Source organism: Hyla sarda, chromosome 3, assembly GCF_029499605.1.
Source record: "Hyla sarda isolate aHylSar1 chromosome 3, aHylSar1.hap1, whole genome shotgun sequence".
NCBI classification, from domain to species: Eukaryota; Metazoa; Chordata; class Amphibia; order Anura; family Hylidae; genus Hyla; species Hyla sarda.
Window position 1 is genome coordinate 197,060,316 of NC_079191.1, and position 23,908 is coordinate 197,084,223.

Below are 23,908 nucleotides of genomic sequence, written 5' to 3' on the forward strand. Positions count from 1 at the left end.
TCCATATCAACAGGTGAGGATTCACATAACTGTTATTTTTAGTGAACTCACCATAAACAAAATTTGTAGATTTTTTTTTTCTGCTGCTGTTCAAAAATGGACAATTTGAAAAACAGCTGTCAGTTTGGGTCATTAGAAACATGGTTGGGCCTGGACTTGTAGTGATAATACAGATGCAAAAATGCCGCTGTATTATGCCCATTTAAAACACACCTGAGGCTACATTTCCACTTAACAGTTTATCGGATATCTGCTACTGCAGTTTTTAAGCCAAAGCAAGAAGTGTATTTGAAGGGAATGGGACACATAAAGGAAGGACTTTTTGTCCTTCCCGTTTGTCCTTTCTTTTAGTTTGTTAAGTTAAAAAGTGTTGGTGGAAGAAAAAATATCAATTATTGGAATGTGGGAGACTTTGATAAGAATACAGAGAAGCTACAGAAGCAAAAACTGCAGAAAAAGGGGCATATATAATGGCAACATAGTAAGTTTTCAGAGCACATTTGCTTGCTGTGTAAGTGCCTGTATAGCCACAGACTAGTCAGTGTCCATGCGGATTCTTGTCCATCACCAAAATCACTGATGATGTTCATGTGAGCGTCACAACTGAAACTGCAACATTGGAAGAAGTTGACCTGGTCTCTTTATAAACTATATTTTCTCTCACATTATATTGATGACCAGGTGTATGGGCATTACTATCCTATGAAGGAGGCAGAACCAGTAAGAAGCAAATATACAAGGAGGCCTGGAAGGAAATTCTCTTTGGGGACATTAAAAGGGTTTCCAGCAGGAAGTTGTTTTTTTCCCCCACAACTTTGGCAATTGCACATGTTATAAAAAGAAAAAACAACAAATCTTTACTTGCCTCTAGCATTCCCTCTGTGCCTCCGGTGTTCCACTCCGGTGCCGGATGTGATCCTCTTCACAGAAATTGTGGCTCTTGGTCCTGGAGTGGCATTGGGATTCAGAGTGTCACACTACTGCTCAGCCAATCACTGGCCACGGCAATGTCCCATCTTGGCCAGGTTAACTAAGTACAAATGAGCACTTCTGAGATAACAATTTCTGGAAGTTTCTATTTACAACTCATAGGACTTACAGCTTAAAGGGCATTTGCTGTTAACATCGTGGTGGCATGCACCACAAGACACCTTTAGAGGACTTGTAGAGCCAATATAGTGACATGAAGTGACCTTGCAGTTTTAATATTATGGCTTTTTGGTGGTATGAGATATTTAATTACAATATGATAAAAACTTTACTTAACATACTGTGTGACATATGGGGTTTAAATGCTACACAAGAGTCACAAAGTCATGAAGAAATGTGAACATCACATGTACTGAGGCTCCTTATAGCTTGGATACCAACATTTTGTGATGTTATCATGAATTTTTTTTTGATTATGATATATATATATATATATATATATATATATATATATACAGTTATTATATATTATATAATGTAATATATATATATATATATATATATATATATCTCCATTCATCCATCCATTACAGGCATCAGCATAATACTAGACTATCTTTTCTCTCCACATTCCTATTGGAGGAATGTTATGTCTAAAAGATACAATGTATTGGTCTCCATGACTACTGTTGAAATAATGCTGGAGAGCAAACATGTTTTGCTCTATAGAAGAAAGAATACCTAGGCTGAAAATAGCTATTCAGCCCTGACACAGTATCCACAGTGACTTTCGCCACTAGTTTTGTTTTTCTCTTCTTCTCTTGATCTCCTGATTTATGAAATTACCATGATATCCATAACATCATCTTCTGAGCATGAATATCCTGTCATGTGACCTCCTTTACAAAGGCAACACCAGGAGAAGCATATGATTTACATAAGTGCAAAAAAAAAAGCCAAATAAATAACTAGAAAAGCCCAAAGTCATAGTTTTGCACTTTTTTTTTAAGTAAATTGTCAGTAATTTCAATATTATTGCATATGTATAAATATTATTTATATAGTTGTGGGTGTTTTTTTTTTCTCAGTACATAATTTGTCTATTAATAGTGGTATCCCTATTTTATTTCAGATGTCTAACTTAGACCATGTCCACACACCATTAAAAAAATGGAAGTATGTTGTTTACGGTCATTTTTTTTTTCCAGCTGATTACTGAAAAAGAAATTCTGTATCAGCTTAAAAAACAGCCCTTTATAAAATATGACTTTTTAATGAAGTGTAAATGTACCCTTAAAAGAACGTACCCTTAAAAATACAACGGCTTAAATAATCATCCTTTTTTCATTTTTTTCAGGGTACTCTGAAGCCATACTGTGTTCTTTGGGATGACTCAAAATCGTAAGTGGCAATTTCACTTTCTTCTTTGTTATCTGTTTCTTTTCTTCCCTCTATAATTTTATAGTTGCTTGCATTATGTTTAGATGTTATTTCAAGCTGGAATATTTTATGATTATTGTTATAAATATCATCATTTACGTTTATTATTCTGGTTCATTCAGCAGAGGATTAGCCAGGTTTTGATGAGAAATAATCATAATAAAATTACAACATTAGCATATAATGGAACAACAACAAAAAAAGGCAATCTGCTCTTATTATTATAGTATAGTAAAAAAAAAGGGTCAATTAAACTGATTGTATGAGGAAAAAACACCCCAAAAAATGAAGGAAATATAAATAAAATAGTATACAATGATGATGTGATGATGATGATTATTACTATTATTATTAATATTATTATAATAATAATCATAAGCAGTAGTAGTAGTAGTAGTAGCTCAGGACAGTTCCTGACACCGACAAAGGTGTCAGCAGAGAGCACTGTGGTCAGACAGAAAAGAGCACTACAACTGTAGTATACAGCAGCTGATAAGTATTGGACGGATTAAGTAATTTACAAATCTGTTTAACTTTCTGGCACCAGTTGATTAGAAAAAAATTGTTTCCACCAGAGTACCCCTTTAATATAATTTTTAAGATTTTGACATCTGTTCAAGTATATTCACAGAAAGCAACATAAGCAATATGTAAAAAGTATTAGAGAACTTGATTGCTTATATCATACATGGCATTCTTATACATAGCTGAGACTTGTTTTCCAGCTCATATGTTTTCCAACAGATGTTTAATTGAAATGAGATCTGGGGAATTTGGGGAGGCAAGTCAAAGCCTAGTACTTTTTGCAATAATTAATAAAAGTTGAGTTGATACACTGCGTCCTGTGAATAGGCCACAAATCATGAGTAGTATATGAATGTCTATACAGACTTAAAGGAGTATTCCAGAAAAAAAAATCATATCAACTGGCTCCAGAAAGTTAAACAGATTTGCAAATCACTTCTATTTAAAAATCTTAATCCTTCCAATAATTATCAACTGCTGAAGTTGAGTTGTTCTTTTCTGTCTCGCAATAGTGATAGTGCTCTCTGCTGACATCTCTGCTTGTCTCGGGAACTGCACAGAGTAGAAGAGGTTTGCTATGGGGATTTGCTTGTAGTCTGGACAGTTCTCGAGACAGGTATGATCAGAGAGCACTTAGACAGAAAAGAACAACTCAACTTCAGCAGCTAATAAGTACTGAAAGGATTAAGATTTTTTTAATAGAAATAATTTACAAATCTGTTTCACTTTCCAGAGTCATTCGATATATATAAATAATTTTTTTTTCTTCCCGGATAACCCCTTTAATGCATTACTTTAAGTCTATTCCCTCACTGAATGTATTCCATTGCTAGAATGGCAGTTTAGAAGATGATTGACTCTAATCTTATGAGCCGGGTGTGAATGCTGCATGTTACATATAGCTCATTGATGAATACATATGCATTTAACAGAAGGTGCAATGTCCAGTATGTCTATAATGTACACAAGCCAAATCATATCATATCGTTGTAAACATTGGGTCTCATATATGAAAACTATCTACCAAAAAAAACGTAATTGTTCAACATAACAGCCAATCATGGAACAGCTTTATTGAACGCTGATGTTTGATTGGTTACCATGTGCAGCATTAATAAAATATTATAATAAATGTGGGATATTTGCCTGTATCCTATTAGAAGGGAAGCACAGTAACTTTAGAACAGCAGCTCTCTGTAGTTAGCAATTGTACATGTTTGTTTTCCCTTCGATAAGAAGCATATAGATGTTTACTTGAAAATTTACCAGCATAGCAAAACTGCAAAGTGCTTTCCATTTGCTACAAGAAATATCTCAGGATTTATCAAGTGGATGTGATCATTTGCACTGAATAGAGATTTTGGCCAAAACTGAGGTAATAACATAAAACAAGAATATCAATGCATAGCTATAATTGATGATTTTATCTGGGTTCTGCACTGTTGGTATAAAGTATCACTCAAATAATATGACGCTTAGTTTAGATTATGCCACCAATATTATTTCAGCATAGCATACACCATCACAGCACATGATGTGGGGTGCTGTAAATGGGTGATATATATTTACTCTCTAATTTTTTGCTTTGGTTTTGCCTATCTGTGACATATTTATCATACTATCACAGGGGGTTGATATATTTTTCTCACATAAGCATAAACCAATAAATCACTTTTGAATGCCATTTTTTTTAAGCACACAGAAGAAAAAACCAATAAATGACTTCCGAACATGAATATGTAGCTTTGAAAAACTCATTTTTTTTTTAATTCTTATTTTCGATCCGTATATCCTGTGGATTACTTTAGATTCTGAGGAGTACAGTGACCAGCAATTATTTTTTATGTTTAATGTTAATGAAATTGTTAACGAGGGCTTTTGGGGGAGTGTTTTTTTGGAATAAATGTTTTTTTAAACATGTGTTTTTTTTATTTTATTTACTTGACAGGCTTAGTAGTGGAAACTGCCTATTAGAGAGAGTCCATTACTAAGCCAGGCTTAGCATTAGCCACAAAAACACCTAGCGCTAACCCCCAATTATTACCCCTTTACCCACCGCCACAGGGGTGCTGATACCAACAGGCCCGGAGCATCAAAAATGGTAACAAGCTGGCATTATTTAGGCTGGGGAGGGCCAGTAACAATGGTCATGTACAGTTGTTATATTCTATTTCCCGCTGGAGCTGTGATAACGGCTGCCAGCGGAAAATATAAAATCTGCTCTCCAAAACATTTATGCTGTTTTGATGGGCTTGCGACTTTTTGTGTGACTTTCACACTTTATAAATCCCTGACCACTGCAAAGTGAAAAATAAAATTCACTTTTGTAGGCTCTTTTGTAGCTTTTTAAAGTCGCACAAAAATTTGCTTAGGTGATAATGCCACTTTTTGTGCAACTTTTGTAAGAAAAAAAAAAGAGCTCTAAATCCCCTATAAATGTCCCCCTATATGTTTTGCATTCACTTTACAAATTAAGCATAAATCCCCCCAATCAATATGCCCCAGATCCACAACTTTCTACTACCACCATATTACCTACAAGCCTAGCGGCTAATCCAAAACTCAATTATATACCTACAAAGATTAGCCCAGAAAAAAATTATGTAACCAACATCTCTTTATTAATCACAATCAATAACAATAGGTAGAAAAAAACCATAAATTTGTGGGTTTTTTCTACCTATTGTTATTGAGTGTGATTAATAAAGAGATGTTGGTTACATAATTTTTTTCTGGGATAATCTTTGTAGGTATATAATATATTTCTACTACCACCTCCTGAAGTATTTACTTCTAATGTCATGTAGATCCACGTTGTTCCTCTTTGTTTTTTTTTTCTTCTTGTCCTTTTCGTTTAAATGTATTCGTTTTTATTTCTATTCTCTGCTTTCATGTCTCTAAAGAAACAGATCCCGCTACATATTTAACTACCGTATTTATCAGCGTATAACACGCATTTTTTAGGCTAAAATTTTTAGCCTAAAGTCTATCTGCATGTTATATGCCGATAAGCCGCTGCAGTTCAATGATTTAAAGCGGGCACTTTAAATCAATGAACTGCAGCGGCTTTTGCAGTTACATATAGTTACATAGTTAGTATGGTTGAAAAAAGACATACGTCCACCTGCTGTCGCTGCCGGCTTCTCTGCCCCTGCCTGTCCTGGGGTCCAGAGACTGTCGGCGCTGCTGCCCCATTGCCTCCCCCCATCCCCGTTTTTTCCGACCCCGCACAAGCCCCCAGGAAAGGCAGGGGGAGAGAGGCCGTCGCTGCTCGCTTCTCTCCCCCTGCCTTTCCTGGGGTCTAGAGCCCTGCTGCCACCGCTTCTCTCCCCCTGGCTATCGGCGCCGCTGCCCCGTTGCCTCCCCCATCCCCGGTTGTATAATTACCTGTTGCCGGGGTCGGGTCCGCGCTGCTTCTGGCCTTCGGTGTGGCGTCCCCTGCGTCGTTGCTATGCGCTGCGCGGCGCAATGACGAGTAACGTCACGTTGAAGACGTAAACTCGTCATTGCATCTCGCAGCGCATAGCAACGACGCAGGGGACGCCACACCGAAGGCCAGAAGCAGCGCGGACCCGACCCCGGCAACAGGTAATTATACAACCGGGGATGGGGGAGGCAACGGGGCAGCGGCGCCTGCTCTCCTCCTGGCTATCGGCGCCACTGCCAGGGGGAGAGAAGGGGCAGCGGCACCGCAACGCCGGGTACTCAGCTAGTGTATGTATATATATATATATATATATATATATATATATATAGATAGGAGGATGGGATAGGAGGTCGTGACAGGAGGACCGGGATAGGAGGACCGGGGTAGGAGGACCGGGGTAGGAGGTCGGGATAGAGGTCGGGATAGGAGGACAGGATAGGAGGACTGGATAGGAGGTCGGTATAGGAGGTCGGGATAGGAGGACGTGATAAGAGGACGGGATAGGAGGACGGGATAGGAGGGATAGGAGGACGGAATAGGAGGTCGGGATAGGAGGTCAGGATATGACAACAATATATGAGGACGGGATATGAAGTCAAAAGATTCCTCCTTTGTTTATTTTCCTCCCCAACAAGGATTAGGAAGGAAAAACCGGGCAACGCCGGGTACTCAGCTAGTGTGTATATATATATATATATATATATATATATAGATAGGAGGATGGGATAGGAGGTCGTGACAGGAGGACCGGGATAGGAGGACCGGGGTAGGAGGACCGGGATAGGAGGACCGGGATAGGAGGTCGGGATAGGAGATCGGGATAGGAGGACGCGATAGGAGGACTGTATAGGAGGTCGGGATAGGAGGTCGGGATAGGAGGACGGGATAGGAGGACGGGATAGGAGGACGGGATAGAAGGTCGAGATAGGAGGACGGGATATGAGGTCATGATATAAGGACAGGATAGGAGTACAGGATAGGAGGACTGGATAGGAGGACTGGATAGGAGGTCGGGATAGGAGGACGAGATAGGCGGACGGTATAGATGGACTGGATAGGAGGACGGGATAGGAGGACGAAAAATGAGGACGGAAAATGAGGACGGGAAAGGAGGACGGGAAAGGAGGCCGAGATGTGAGGACGGGATAGGAGGACGGGATAGGAGGACGGGATAGGAGGACGGGATAGGAGGACGGGATAGGAGGACAGGATAGGAGGACGTGATAGGAGAACGGGATAGGAGGACGGGATAGGAGGACGGGATAGGAGGACGGGATAGGAGGTCAGGATATGACAACAATATATGAGGACGGGATATGAAGTCAAAAGATTCCTCCTTTGTTTATTTTCCTCCCCAACAAGGATTAGGAAGGAAAAACCGGGCAATGCCCGGGTACTCAGCTAGTGTATATATATATATATATATATATATAAAATTATTTTTTTTATTTTGGGGGGGGGGGGGTAGCCAATACCTTAATATTTTTCTAAGCTGTGTGAGGGCTTATTTTTGCTTCCTGTGTTCAAGTTCAGGGATAGACTTAAGCCCTAACCATGCCTGCACCTCTGTCCCTGCCTAGTTGCGTACTAGTCGTAAACAACGAGTCCACAACCATGAGGATGGTCCCTTCCTCACTATGTGCATTGCCAGACAGAGTCAAAACAATAAAATACAAAACAGTCTGATTCGGGGAACAGCTGGAGGCACACAGAACTCTCAAAAGTAAATCTAAATACAAACACAGAAATCATGGTCAGACTGGCCAGGTCAGCAACTGGAGATAGCAAAGTACCCATACACAAGAACAAAAGAAAGGTCAAAAGCCGAGCCAAGATCAATATCCAGATAACAGAGAACAAACAATGCTGGTTACTCAAACTAAGTTTTTCACTGACAAGGACTAGAAGCACACTGCAGGTTTAAATAGCCACCTACACAGGTGCAATCTCAGCATGGTCAGCTGACCAGTCCTGATAGTTAGGACATAGCCACAGCAACCAAACAAAACCAAAGCTCAAGAATGTTTAACCCTTCAGGACAAACACATATATATGACTTATTTTCCAGCACAGATGTTTTCCAACAAATGTTTAATTTAAGTTTTAGTTTGGAATTAGAGAGTCAAATCAATACCTAGAACTCTTTGTAAAATTCCCCATACCGTTCTTGAAGGACTGTTGTAATTGTGTAAGTGCTTTTAGCAGTGGACAGGTGTCTGCATGGACACTATGATTACTCTGAGGCTACATAGTTCTGTAACCACAAAGCTAAAAAAAAAAAAAAAAAAAAAAAAAAAAACTCTCCCTCCCCCATCTGATAATCATACATGTGCTGTACATTGTGATGTAATCAGCATTGAATTATCAGTGTGTTCTGACAACTATCATGGCAAGTATTAACTGTTTTTTTTTTTTGCAAATTTCACCAGACAGGATGGTCTTTGTCCCCACATGCATAAGTGAGTCTTGAGCGCTCATGACCCTGTTGCTAACTTATCACTTGTCCTTGCTTTGACCTGTTTGGATAGGTACTATAAAACTAGAAAACTATAAATAATAGAAAAAACTCTGAAGACAACTGCCCTAAAAACAATCACAAATAATCATGGATGAACTGACTTCTTAAATATATGTCCATGTATCTAAGGCAGGGTTTCATCCCATCCCTGAAATGTGTAATATTAGACACCAAAAGTTGCCATAACCTCCTGAGTGCATGTAAGTTATTTTTGGGAGCTATCTTTCTTGTGTTTTTATGTTATTTTTAATTTGAATTTATTTAAATATTTCTGTTTCTCTAAACACACATTCAATAAAAAAAAAACAGCAACTTGCTAGCATATCCCTGAACAGGGTGCAAGGCACATTACAACCACTGGGTGACAATACAGCATATACATCTGCTGATAACCACAATATGTCATATACATCTGCTTATAACCACTGGGTGGCAATACAGCATATACATCTGCTGATAACCACTGGGTGACAATATAGCATATACATCTGCTGATAACAAAAATATAGCATATACATCTGCTGATAACAACAATATAGCATATACATCTGCTGATAACAACAATATAGCATATACATCTGCTGATAACCACTGGGTGGCAATAAAGCATATACATCTGCTGATAACCACTGGGTGACAATACAGCATATACATCTGCTGTTAACCACTGGGTGACAATACAGCATATACATCTGCTGATAACAAAAATATAGCATATACATCTGCTGATAACAACAATATAGCATATACATCTGCTGATAACAACAATATAGCATATACATCTGCTGATAACCACTGGGTGGCAATAAAGCATATACATCTGCTGATAACCACTGGGTGACAATACAGCATATACATCTGCTGTTAACCACTGGGTGACAATATAGCATATATATCTGCTGATAACCACTGGGTGACAATATAACATATACATCTGCTGATAACCACTGGGTGACAATATAGCATATACATCTGCTGATAACCACTGGGTGACAATATAGCATATACATCAGCTGATAACCACTGGGAGACAATATAACATATACATCTGCTGATAACCACTGGGTGACAATATAGCATATACATCTGCTGATAACCACTGGGTGACAATACAGCATATACATCTGCTGATAACCACTGGGTGACAATATAGCATATACATCTGCTGATAACCACTGGGTGACAATATAGCATATACATCTACTGATTACCACTGTGTGACAATATAGCATATACATCTGCTGATAACCACTACGTGACAATATAGCATATACATCTGCTGATAACCACTGGGTGACAATATAGCATATACATCTGCTGATAACCACTGGGTGACAATATATCATATACATCTGCTGATAACCACTGGGTGACAATATAGCATATACATCTGCTGATAACCACTGGGTGACAATACAGCATATGCATCTGCTGATAACCACTGCGTGACAATATAGCATATACATCTGCTGATAACCACTGGGTGACAATATAGCATATACATCTGCTGATAACCACTGGGTGACAATATAGCATATACATCTGCTGATAACCACTGGGTGACAATATAGCATATATATCTGCTGATAACCACTGGGTGACAATACAGCATATACATCTGCTGATAACCACTGGGTGACAATACAGCATATACATCTGCTGATAACCACCGGGTGACAATATAGCATATACATCTGCGGATAACCACTGGGTGACAATATAGCATATACATCTGCTGATAACCACTGGGTGACAATATAGCATATACATCTGCTGATAACCACTGGGTGACAATACAGCGTATACATCTGCTGATAACCACTGGGTGACAATGTAGCATATACATCTGCTGATAACCACTGGGTGACAATATATCATATACATCTGATGATAACAACAATATATCATATACATCTGCTGATAACCACTGGGTGACAATATAGCATATACATCTGCTGATAACCACTGGGTGACAATATAGCATATACATCTGCTGATAACCACTGGGTGACAATATAGCATATACATCTGCTGATAACCACTGGGTGACAATATAGCATATACATCTGCTGATAACCACTGGGTGACAATACAGCATATACATCTGCTGATAACCACTGGGTGACAATATAGCATATACATCTGCTGATAACCACTGGGTGACAATACAGCATATACATCTGCTGATAACAATATATCATATACATCTGCTGATAACCACTGGGTGACAATATAGCATATACATCTGCTGATAACCACTGGGTGACAATATAGCATATACATCTGCTGATAACCACTGGGTGACAATACAGCATATACATCTGCTGATAACCACTGGGTGACAATATAGCATATACATCTGCTGATAACCACTGGGTGACAATACAGCATATACATCTGCTGATAACCACTGGGTGACAATATAGCATATACATCTGCTGATAACCACTGGGTGACAATACAGCATATAATCTGCTGATAACCACTGGGTGACAATATAGCATATACATCTGCTGATAATCACTGGGTGACAATATAGCATATACATCTGCTGATAATCACTGGGTGACAATATAGCATATACATCTGCTGATAACCACTGGGTGACAATATAGCATATACATCTGCTGATAACACTGGGTGACAATATAGCATATACATCTGCGGATAACCACTGGGGGACAATACAGCATATACATCTGCTGATAACCACTGGGTGACAATATAGCATATACATCTGCTGATAACCACTGGGTGACAATACAGCATATACATCTGCTGATAACAATATATCATATACATCTGCTGATAACCACTGGGTGACAATATAGCATATACATCTGCTGATAACAACAATATATCATATACATCTGCTGATAACCACTGGGTGACAATACAGCATATACATCTGCTGATAACCACTGGGTGACAATATAGCATATACATCTGCTGATAACCACTGGGTGACAATATAGCATATACATATACATATACAGAGGGGGCAGTGTGTAAACCCAATACCTTCCCCTCTGATATTTGTGTATCACCCATGCCTGTTCTCCTGACAGCGTATCTGCCTTACTCCTGTGTACCGTACTGACTATCCTGTGCCTGATCCAGATTGTTTACTCTGCTGCCTGCCAGGCTTCTGTTGCTTGTGCCTGACTATGCCACCTTGCTGCCTGCCTACAAACATATCTTTTTTTGACCCCCTTCTGTGTCGACTTATCTCCTGGGCCAGCCACTATCCACACCAGGACCACTGTTGAAAAAATGACCTGGTACCCTCTAGAAGCTAGGTCCAACTTCTGCATCCTGGAGCAGGATAATATGTGAAAGCCTAAAGGGTACTTAGATTCCACTCCTGAACGTGGCCCAAAGCCGTACCATTTGGGGAGCACAGCAGGTCCACACCTGTTGCCTTTTTTTTTACAGTTTATATGTCAATACCCAAGCATTTTAATAACATTATTTGTAATGAGGCATTGCCGCCCGATTACTCTTTTTTTTTACCTAATTGAAATAATGAAAAGACCATTTACTTTTAGGCTGTGTTTGTTTACATTGCACATTTTCTTCATCAATCCTCATGTCTGGGTGAAAGTGATGCTCTGCAGTTTTTGAACCATTTCAATTCTGCTTATTGGAAATGTAAATTATTCTTGAGTTCTCATGGGATAACTAATCTATACAGTAAGGTATTCAGCTCCAGCAATCAGCACTTTCTGGCATGGAATCAGCTGATCCAGACTGCCACTATGTACCATTTTATACCAGTTTATAATGTTTCTCTTTTACTACAATGACATTTTGGTATTTTTTTTTATTTTTTTTGCTCACTGCACACTGAAAAAGGAAGGATAATACAATGCATATGAAATTGCAGGATAGTAAAATTACAAGACTTTATAGTGAAAGGAAACATTACAACCTCAAATGATGGAATGAGTAGAACTAATGGAATGACATTTATGAATTATATTGTAAATTGTTCTTGGTAAAAAAAAACATTTAGTACTGAAAATTTTTATTCTATCAATACACCAATGAATTGTTACACAGTTAAAACTATGTATTGTTAATTAAACAGTCCCTTACACAATTCATCTATCACCTAAAATCAAATTTTAGGGGTAGATATAGAAACTATGAGGATGTGCCAGTCTAAGTTTACAAATTGATTGTTTATAATTACACTTTTAATTAATTGTTGAATCATTGTGGTCACATGGTTTTGTAAGCATTGCATGGCAATCATCAATTAATTAAATGAACCATAAACTAGGATATATATTAGTGATTTTAGAGAATTGTTATTTTTGGTTGATCTATGAAGGTTGTCTTTTTGGAGAACTGTCTAACCTCCTAGAACAATGTCAGCACTGCCTAAGTATGAACTCATATTAATTTATAATGTTCAGTATACAAACTTCTAACTGATCTCTGCCTGAATCTGCTACCTGTTCTGGGCTTTTAAGGCTGGGTTCACTTGTATCAGGCGTGTGGCATAGTTTCCCTCTGGCGTGCACCAGAGGGAAACTGATGCTAGAACTGATTCCATTCATTTCAATGGGACATCTCACAATCATCCAGCATCTCAATTTTGATGCCGGATGGTTGGACACGCCGGAGGGCACCGTCTTGAAATGGATGCCGGATGCCATACAATTGATGACAACTTGTCATCAGTTGTGACATCAGTTGTGTAGAGATTTAGGCTGAGTTAATCTAGGCTGGATGCCGGACATATATGAAGCCTAACTGTTCAAAGACCATGCTCAACAATCTGCCCTTTGTTGGCATTTGTTATTGTTCCAAGAAGATGAGTGTCCAGCTCTCAAAAAAATTAGTGGCAGCTAAAACATCACTTTTAATGCATAAGGATTAAAATTACGGACAAAAAAAAATGAATCAAACATAAGACGAAACACTGTTTTGTCTTATGTTTTATTATTTTATTTTTGAGTCAATAATTTTAATCGTTATGCATTAAATATGAAGTTTTAGTTGCCTCCAATTTTTTGAGAGCTGGACACTCATCTTCTTTGATCAAGCTGTGTGGTACAGGAGACGGCCGCTCAGTCCAAGCTCCATCTGGATGGGCCGTTATTGTCCATCAACACATGTTCACATTGGTTCTTTTTTTCCTTATTTGTTATTGTTATCTAGTTAATAGAAACATTTAGTCTTTTTTTCAAAATGTAACCAATATAAAGAAGCTGTCCACTTTAGACTAAAAAATAAATTGATCACAAGTCATCCTAACTCGAATACCCAGATAAGAGGGTGTGGCAACAAGTGCACAATTCCTCTTCAGTGATATCACAGGGGAGATGAAGCATTACAGTGTAAAATCAATAGATTGGCTATGTAGGGTACAGTTATGCTGTGTCCTCCAGAGGGAAGGGCACTTTTTGTAGCTGCTCACTGCTGTAGCCTAAAGTTGGTGATTTTAAATGAGCGACTAAAATTGGCATAAGGTTTTTCTACATAAAAAGTACAAACAAAGTGAACCCAGCAATAAAACAATGTGGTTCAATTCATGGTCCATCACAGTATATTATGGTCAGTTACAATGTTGTAGTTATGCACATACACAACGAACTCTATCTAGCATACGGCAACGTCCTCAGGGGATAAACCTCACAAGGCATGCACCACTAAAATGCGAAGCAAATAAGTCTCACTTATCACCACAAAGCACTATTACAATTGTTCAGGATAGTATAAAGATACAGCTCTGCCTAATTGCTTAGAGCAAACAGAAAATGTTAGTGCTATTGGGTCCCAAATTTCTGCTAGGAATAACCCTCAAGTAAGATATAATATGTAGGTTGGTATTATAGATGAGCGAATCAAATCTGACAAAGTCAAATTTGTTCCGAATTTCATGAAAAATTAGCTTCGGACCAAATCCGAACTTCGACTCAATTCTAAATAATGAATTTCTTCATTAGCGACACCCCTGTGATTGTCCTGTATAATTTATAGATGTGAGCGGCTTTCTCCTACACACGCATCTCTGCAATAGATAGGACAATCACAGGGGGTCTCAGGAGTGACACTTGCTGTGATCTGTCCTTAACTGCAGGTACTACTGCTACCAACATGGAGCACACTCTATTACATGCTGGAAGCTGTAGTACCATCATAAATAGACAGATCACAGCGGGTGTTACTTCTGACACCCGATACGATCATCCTGAATAATGTATAGATGCGGGCGGCTGGCCGCTCTTCTCTGGTCCCACAGTTGTATGAATATATGCCGTATATATACCAGTTATTCATATTTCCTGTAGAGAGCTGTGAGTGGCTGGAACCATCTGGCCAATCACAGCTCTTTGCGGGAAATATGAATAAGTGATCACATCACTGGCCGGCCAGAGTATAGTGCAGAGATGCGAGCGCAGGAGATAGGACGATAGCATCGGGTGCAATAGAGTGGTGATAAGTGTGACTTCTTTGTTTCCAATTTTAGTTGTTCATACCTTGTGTGGTTTATCCCCCGAGGACCTTGTGTATGTGCATAACTGCAACATTGTAACTGACCCTAAAATAATATGATGGACCATGTATTGAACCACATGGTATGGATTTATTGCTGGGTTGACTTTGTGGTGGTATGTTAAATAAATATAAAAAAAGTTAAGTATTAAGTGAACTCCCCCCTAAACATTTTGTTTTGTTTTTTTTGTACTAATTTGGCTGGGGTATGTAAATGTGCGGAATTCTGTGGGGCATCCAGACAAAACTACAGTTTTATTGAATCATAAGGTTTTTCTACACCAGATATCCCAAAACAAATCAGTTATGTAATAATAGTGCTTAAGTAAAAGTTGGTGTGTCTTTGGCTCACATTTCATGCAGTAACAATTCCCAATACATTTTAGTCTTCTATAAATGAGTCTACTGTAGACGCCAACATTATTATTTCAGTCGTTTAGTTTGCTATCAAAAATGGACTTTGACAGTTTTTGAATCAATGTCAGGTGTGGAATAAAAAAAGATGTAACAGAGAGGAATAACTTATATTTCTCATTGCTGGATCCATTTCTGGCTTTGGCTCAAACAACTGCATCAAAAGCAAAAAATTCAACTGAATAAACAACAGCAACACATGACATTGTAATTCTGTGCACTTTGTGTTACTATGGTTACATAACACATTCTGTCTTCTTTATGCATTTTTGAATAGTTATCTATTTGTAGCTATTAAGGAAGGCAAAGCAGAGCAGAGCAGAAGTGGTCCCATTAAAGGGGTACTCCAGTGGAAAACATTTTTTTTAATCAACTAGTGCTAGAACCTTAAACAGATTTGTAAATTACTGCTCCTCTGTAGCATACAGCTGCTAATAAGTACTGGAAGGATAAAGATTTTTTAATAGAAGTAATTCACAAATCTATTTACATTTCTGGCACCAGTACATAAAAAAAAAACAGGTTTTCCACCAGAGTACCCCTTTAAGTTGCTTTAAGTTGGAGCCTACATTTGCCGTGTAAACTTTTAAAAGTTCCTTGTGTATAAATCAAACATATTTATACCAGTCTATTTACTTGACAGCGGTCAAAGGAGTATTCAATGGGCTGTGTAAGCTGGTTAACCTTTTATGTGGCTGCAGCTAATTGATGGCTGTAGCTATGTCTCACTTTGGCCAGTGTTTGGCAGTCTGACATATTGAGCCTCAGTATTGGTCTTCTTTCAGCTGAGTTCCAACATGCTTTTTGGTAAAAAAATGCTACAGCCAGATGTTATCTGCAAGTCAATAGGGAAATACAAAATGAAATACCCACTTGGCCTTTTTCTCTTTACTCCTCTTTAGCATTTTGCTGCATTTTTGGGCCCAGTGACAGTTTTTCGATTGAGACTATAGTGTTTTTTCACATACAAGTGGTTTTTCCCCCATACAAGTCTATGGAGAGAAAAACGCCATGAAAAACACAATGGCCCTAATTTACTACTGTAAACCCGACATATTTTGTCGGGTTGTGCGCCATGGTCGTTAAGGGGTTAAAACAGTATTTGTCTACAACAATAACAGCAGGTGTGTACTATTAGCTGTCCTTTCACAGTATATAGGCCCTTGACAGATTAACAGGTACAAAATAGTACACTACTTAGATGTAGATATGTGGTATGCAATTATTAGGGGAAAAAAATGTGCTACAGTACACTTTAAAAAAGTACCTGTGCACAACACAAGCCAGTGAGTACTTTTGCCTGGACTATCACACTATGTATGCCCTTGACAGACTAACGGGTACAAAATAGAATACTACTTAGATGTCCGTATGTGGTATGCACTTATGATGGCAGAATAATGTGGTACAGTACGCTTAAAAAAGTATTACTTTTGCACAACACCAGCAGTACACAACAGTGCTGCAGCACAAAAAAAAGTTGTGTACTAAACACAAAATTGCACTCTGTCAAAGACTATTAGGAATGGACTGCTGAGTATTAAACCGTCTACTGACTAGTATAACCAGCAGATCATTTGTTGTGGAACAAAGACACAGAATTGCGCTGGAAAATTATTCCTGCCTCCTCTGCTAAGGTTTATGAAATTGAGGCAACACACATCTTTCTGCGCCTCTACTGGATGGCAGTAAACTGAGTTTAATGAAGCAATTTGTGCAATAGAATCACGGCGATATTCGCATTCATTGCAAATTGAATATTTCATGCAATTCGTAATGAATTCGGATTTGTCAGCTTCGATTCGCTCATCTCGAATATGTATGTCTCTGAATTGAACGCAGCTACTGTATATCAGAAGAATACATTTATTTTTTTACTATGCCCCCTAATGATAACCCCTCATGCTCCCCCCGCATTACATTTTTTTTAATATTTAATTTTTCCTTCCTATTATGGCCCCTTTCTTCAGTTCACACTGTGTGTGACCTCCGGAGGTCAGGAGGGGGCATTCCCCAGCAGGTGCAGCATCATCTGAACCCTGCCGGTTGAACATACGCCCTCACTCTTCTATGCTGCGCTCACACTAGGAGCACAGCATAGAAGAGGCAGCCAATGGCTGCAGTCTGTTCTCCCTCTCCTTCTCTCTGCATGTATCGCAAGGCAGACCTGCAGCAACTGGATGTACACAGTATGCTGAGCCGACATCCCGCCCACACTTTGACTTTGGACTCATGCCCGGCCGAGTCCAAATTCAGGTCTTATAAAGACAGAAAATGCGGCCAGCACTAGTAGGGAGACCCCTAGTGGCCATATTTTCAAAGTGAAAAAATATATATAAATAGTAAAAATTTTACTATGAACTATATTACAAATATTTTTCTTATAAATAAAGGAACACCATATAAAATTTTATGTTTAATGACAGTGCCCATTTAAGTACTATAAGGCTTCAGGTACAGATAAATACTGCAGAAATAATATTTTATAGCAGGTTACTTGATATGCCATGACACTGCTGCTTTTATAATCATTATTTATCAGATAATTATTATAAATATACATATACAGACATTACTTTTATACGGAGGCCACATATAACATTTAGTGCATGTGACAGACATAGTAGCAGTATATTTCAGGCTAAAATACCACATCATACATTGAAGTAGTGCACATTGTTTTATGGGCTTTTTTTATGTGCATGAGGCTGTAGGCTGCGGCCCCACACCATACTTGTCATTTTGTATCAACACGCTCATGAAAGCAAATTACTTCTGCCTAGGATGTCATAAGAAGAGACTGTTGAATGTGAGGCAGTGATGGAGGTCACCATCCTGCATCTACCTTGTATTTGAACTTGAGTAATATGGAATCTCTACTGTTTTAAAATGAATAGATTTCCCAGTGATATGGAATAGTGTCCTTGTAGCTAAGCTCTAAGAATTCATATACAAACTAATAATAAATAGTGTTCTGCCTTTGTTCTTTGATGTCTTGTATTATTAACATAACTCAGCACTGTAATAATAACCTTCTAGAAAAAAAAAGCTTTGGTAATGCTCCACTATATTGTTAGAGAAAAAAAAAATTTGGGGATTTTGCTAGTATTAAAATATTTTATCATTTATTTATGAAGCATTATGAAACCTGTGAAATTTGTGTTCAGTTTTATTGCTAATAAAAACCAATGAGGCACTAAATCTTCAAAATGATAACTGGCAAGTAAAGACTTAATGAAAACTAAGCATATTTACAGTACAATTTGATAAAATAAGCCATCAGCAGCAGAACCATAAGAGAAGATGTTTTCTTCGGATCCATAAAATAGCATTTTTCCACTTCAATATGCCAAAACACTTTGATAACATGAAGTTATGATCCCATGAACTTGCAGCAAAGTTATGATACTATGAAATTACTTGACACTTAATATATAAAGTAATTATTTGTGTTCATTTTGTGAGGTTATAAAACATTCAGAAACACCATTTTTTATCTTGCATAATGTTGTTTGCTCTTCTCAATATGCCATTCTTAATGGTTTTGTCTAGGAGCATAGAGTCAGTGCCAAGACTTCTAAACAGTATAATTTGAAGTGATTGAATTAGACCAATACATTATAAAAATAGGAGACACGTTTTTAGAATAACCTTACAGAACAATCTCTCTTTATAGAACTATTTCTCTCTTGTAATTGAAAATATCATGCTCATGTATTGAAAACAGTGTTGTAAAATAATTGTAATTATAGAGTAAAGTCATGGCTGTAGCATTTACCGGGCTTGGAAATTTTATGTAGGAGTTGTACAATTTGTTTTTTATTACTTGCCTAGTTCTCAATGTATTTTGTGTCATATTGTCTAACATTTGCAAGTAGGAGCACAAGAGAAGTATTGAGATAATGCACTAACCACAAATATCGATGCAAAAATGTCAAGCTTTATTCTTTCAAGCAGAAACTTCAACTTCAGTACACAGGACGGATACACAGTGAGCTGTAGGGGATACAGGTGAGGCGGGGCATAACAAAGGGGCGGCAAAAGGTTTCGCGCACAACCTGCGCACTAGGTTGTGCGCAAAACTTGTTGCCACCCCTGAGTTACGCCCTCGTCTCAACTGTATCCCCTACAGTACTGTGTATCCGTCCTGTGTACTGAAGTTATTTTCTGCTTAAAAGAATAAAGCTGGAACTTTTTGAATTGATATTTACAGTGAGAACATTATCTCCATACTTCTATTGTGCTCCTATATAGTATATATTGTTCCTGATACCTTTGGATATCAGCACCTCCATTTTTCATGCTGTTTAACTAGAACAGATGCACATGCTATTTGCTTCTATGCTGTTTGCCTCTAGGATGATAGAAGGCCTATAAGTAAGACCTCATAACATTTGCAAATGTTATACAGTAGGAGAAAGAGTTAGTGAATCCAGACAGACTACGTTATTGGGATCCAAAATGGGTATCTATTTGTAATGATATCTAACACATTGAAACCCTGATGCTTGTGAGCTTAGAGTCTTACACAAGGATACAAACTAAAGATTTAGGTCCTTGTACAAAATTTATAACATGGCCCCCACCTTCTATACATTTGTTACACAGGTTTATTCTCATGTGGCAGAAAGGCTGTCAACCCCACTGGCACCAGGGCCCAGTAGTGACTGTTATCCTGCACCCCTATGGCTATGGCTCTAGTTTTATTGGGTAAATATTGTACTTTATATTAAACTACCCAATAAATGAGCCGGTCCACCAAAGGTGTAGTAAAAGTTAACCTATATTATAAAGAGACTTCTATAAGAAGTGTATATTATATTTTAAAAAGAAAATAAATGAAACATCAAGAGTAGAGATGAATGAGCCAACCCCAGGGAAACCGGCAAGGCAGTAATAGGAGCAGTAGGGATGAGAAACACATGGCATTGTGGTGCCTGAATCAAAGGAAGAAGTACTAGGAACACTGAAATGATGGCATGATAGCCCAGAATACTTTGCAGGTATTAGCAAGATCACATGATCCCAGTTAATTGAATCACTGCTTTGCATTATGTGCCATACAGCTTCCCGGCCAATAAGGACACAGCATAAGGGTGGGTTTAAAAGCTGATAAAGCTCTATACACTAGAAAACTGAGAGAACACATTTAAAAATGCAATAGAATTTCAATGCAAGGTAAGCTAAGCATTGGGTAGTGGGCTGATGCCCGACAGTGATGGCCTGTCATCTGCAGTTGTCTGTCCAGTTTGTGCACTACAAATTCTAGCCAGCAGTAAATGAGCCTATGAGAGCTATCACATTACAAGATGAGCAAATCATTAATCATGGGGATGACCTCAGACAGTGACCTCCTGTCCCCTGCAGTACTGTGTACAGTTGGTGCACTACAAATCCCAGCCAGCAGTGAACAAGCCCATAAAAGCTATCACAGTACAAGCACAGCAAAGCAATGATCAAAAGGCTGTCCACAGATAGTGACCTCCTGTCACCTCTAGTGCTGTGTTAAGTTGGTGCACTGCAAATCCCAGCCAGCAGTAAATGGGTCATTGAAAGTTATCACATTACAAGCAGAGCAATACATTAATCAGTGGGCTGACCTCAGACAGTGACCTCCTGTCACCTGCAGTAATATGTCTAGTTGGTGCACTACGAATTGCAGCCAGCAGTGAATAAGCCCATAAAAGCTATCACATTACAATACCTAGCAAGCTGAGCAGAGCAGTGGAATGACCTGCACTGTAAAATAATTTTGTGTTAAAAGCGTTGTGGACATTCTAGGGCAATTTTAGGCTTTAAAAATGTTGAAAGTGAACGCAGAATAGGCCAAGTTATCTGTATTTTTTGGGTTTAATTGAGCATTAAGTCAAACATTCAGCAGTTCTATTCAATTTTCACCACAAATAATATTTTGAATTCCCCCCCACATAATAATATTTTTTTTATGTAAATGTGGCTATATTTTTATGTTTCTATACTGTATGTATTGCCTGACTTGTTTGGGCTGCATTGTTATACATTGTAGGAAACATTGATACATAAAATCTAAATAAAATAATGAATTAATAACCTTTATTTAACCCCTTAAGGACTCAGGGTTATTCAGTTTTTGCACTTTCGTTTTTTCCTCCTTACCTTTTAAAAATCATAACCCTTTCAATTTTCCACCTAAAAATCCATATTATGGCTTATTTTTTGCGTCGCCAATTCTACTTTGCAGTGACATTAGTCATTTTCACCAAAAATGCACGGCGAAACGGAAAAAAAAATCATTGTGCGACAAAATCGAAGAAAAAACGCCATTTTGTAATTTTGGGGGCTTCCGTTTCTACGCAGTGCATATTTCGGTAAAAATTACGCCTTATCATTATTCTGTAGGTCCATACGGTTAAAATGATACCCTACTTATATAGGTTTGATTTTGTAGCACTTCTGGAAAAAATCATAACTACATGCAGGAAAATTTATACGTTTAAAAATGTCATTTTCTGACTTGATCTGACTTTTTGATCACTTTTTATTCATTTTTTAATGATATAAAAAGTGACCAAAATGCGCTTTTTTTGACTTTGGAATTTTGTTGCACGTACGCCATTGACCGTGCGGTTTAATTAATGATATATTTTTATAGTTCGGACATTTACGCACGCGGCGATACCACATATGTTTATTTTTATTTTTTTTTACACTGTTTTATTTTTTTTATGGGAAAAGGGGGGTGATTCAAACTTTTAGAAGGGGTTAAATGACCTTTATTAACACTTTTTTTTTTTTTTTGCAGTGTTATAGGTCCCATAGGGACCTATAACACTGCACACACTGATCTCTCTTCCTGATCACAGGCGTGTATTAACACGCCTGTGATCAGTGTTATCGGCGCTTGACTGCTCCTGCCTGGATCTCAGGCACAGAGCAGTCATTTGCCGATCGGACATCGAGGAGGCAGGTAAGGGCCCTCCCGGTGTCCGTTCAGCTGTTCGGGACGCCGCGATTTCACCGCGGCGGTCCCGAACAGCCCGACTGAGCAGCCGGGTCACTTTCAGTTTCGCTTTAGAAGCGGCAGTCAGCTTTGACCGCCGCTTCTAAAGGGTTAATACCACACATCGCCGCGATCGGCGATGTGTGGTATTAGCCGCGGGTCCCGGCCGTTGATGAGCGCCGGGACCAAAGCGATATGATGCGGGATCGCGGCGCGATCCCGCTTCATATCGCGGGAGCCGGCACAGGACGTAAATATACGTCCTGCGTCGTTAAGGGGTTAAGGAGTCTGGAGGACTAGAATTGCTGGATATGATAACTTTGTAGTTACCATGGAAATATGTAACATATCTGTGCACTTGAATCCTATTTCATAGTTTGCTATTTTTAGTAGAGTTATCAGTTGTTTCTATATGGTTTGATCCTATTTTTTGTGCTTACTATGGTATAAACATCTTTCATAAATAGATGCAATATGCATGTCTAAATAAGTACAAATTTGTTGACATTTTTGCCTGCAATCTAATCCAACACAATTATTAAGGCATATACGGTAATCAACAGACAGGAAGGATATATGGAAATAATATTCTGAGACCAATACCTCCGAATTGTTTCCAATATTTTACGATTTATTCTTTAAAATTCATGATTCACATTTTCATAGCATAAGATGTAGGTAATTCCATATAGCAAGATGGATAAAGCACATACCTCGGTCAGATGGAGAGAGAAATGAGTACAAACCTGTCGCACTACATTTCAGGGGCACACCTCCCTTAGTCATGCGCACAGGTTTGTGGCTCAGGTGAGTTTAAATGGGTGAGCAGTGAAGGAGTGAAAGTTACCCTTAACATACTGCGCATACTTCTCATATACAGACACTGTTCACACAGAAAAACACACCTTTAAATAGATATTTACAAAAATACTTTAAAATTGCAATTCTTATTCAAACTTTTCAGTTCCAATGATTCTAATTCTACAATCCAAAATGTTTTCCTTTCCAGCAAGTTTTGTTTGTTCATTTCCACACTGTTCATTATCGGATTTATGCTCACCGACTCTATTCTTAATACCACGGGAAGTCTGCCCAACATACACAAACCCACACGGGCATTTTAATAAGTAAATCACATTGGAGCTGTTGCACGTATGGTATCCCTTAA

At 38.4% G+C, this 23,908-nt stretch overlaps 1 protein-coding gene across 9 annotated transcripts in view; it reads left to right on the top strand.

The window, feature by feature from the left end:
* ADGRB3 (adhesion G protein-coupled receptor B3) overlaps positions 1 to 23,908 on the top strand; it is an 889,024-nt gene that overhangs the window by 615,814 nt on the left and 249,302 nt on the right. For all 9 annotated transcript variants that reach the window (XM_056565824.1, XM_056565820.1, XM_056565821.1 and 6 more), the window contains one exon: positions 2,288 to 2,331. In XM_056565824.1, the coding sequence (XP_056421799.1) occupies positions 2,288 to 2,331 (44 nt within the window). The remainder of the gene's footprint in view (positions 1 to 2,287; positions 2,332 to 23,908) is intronic.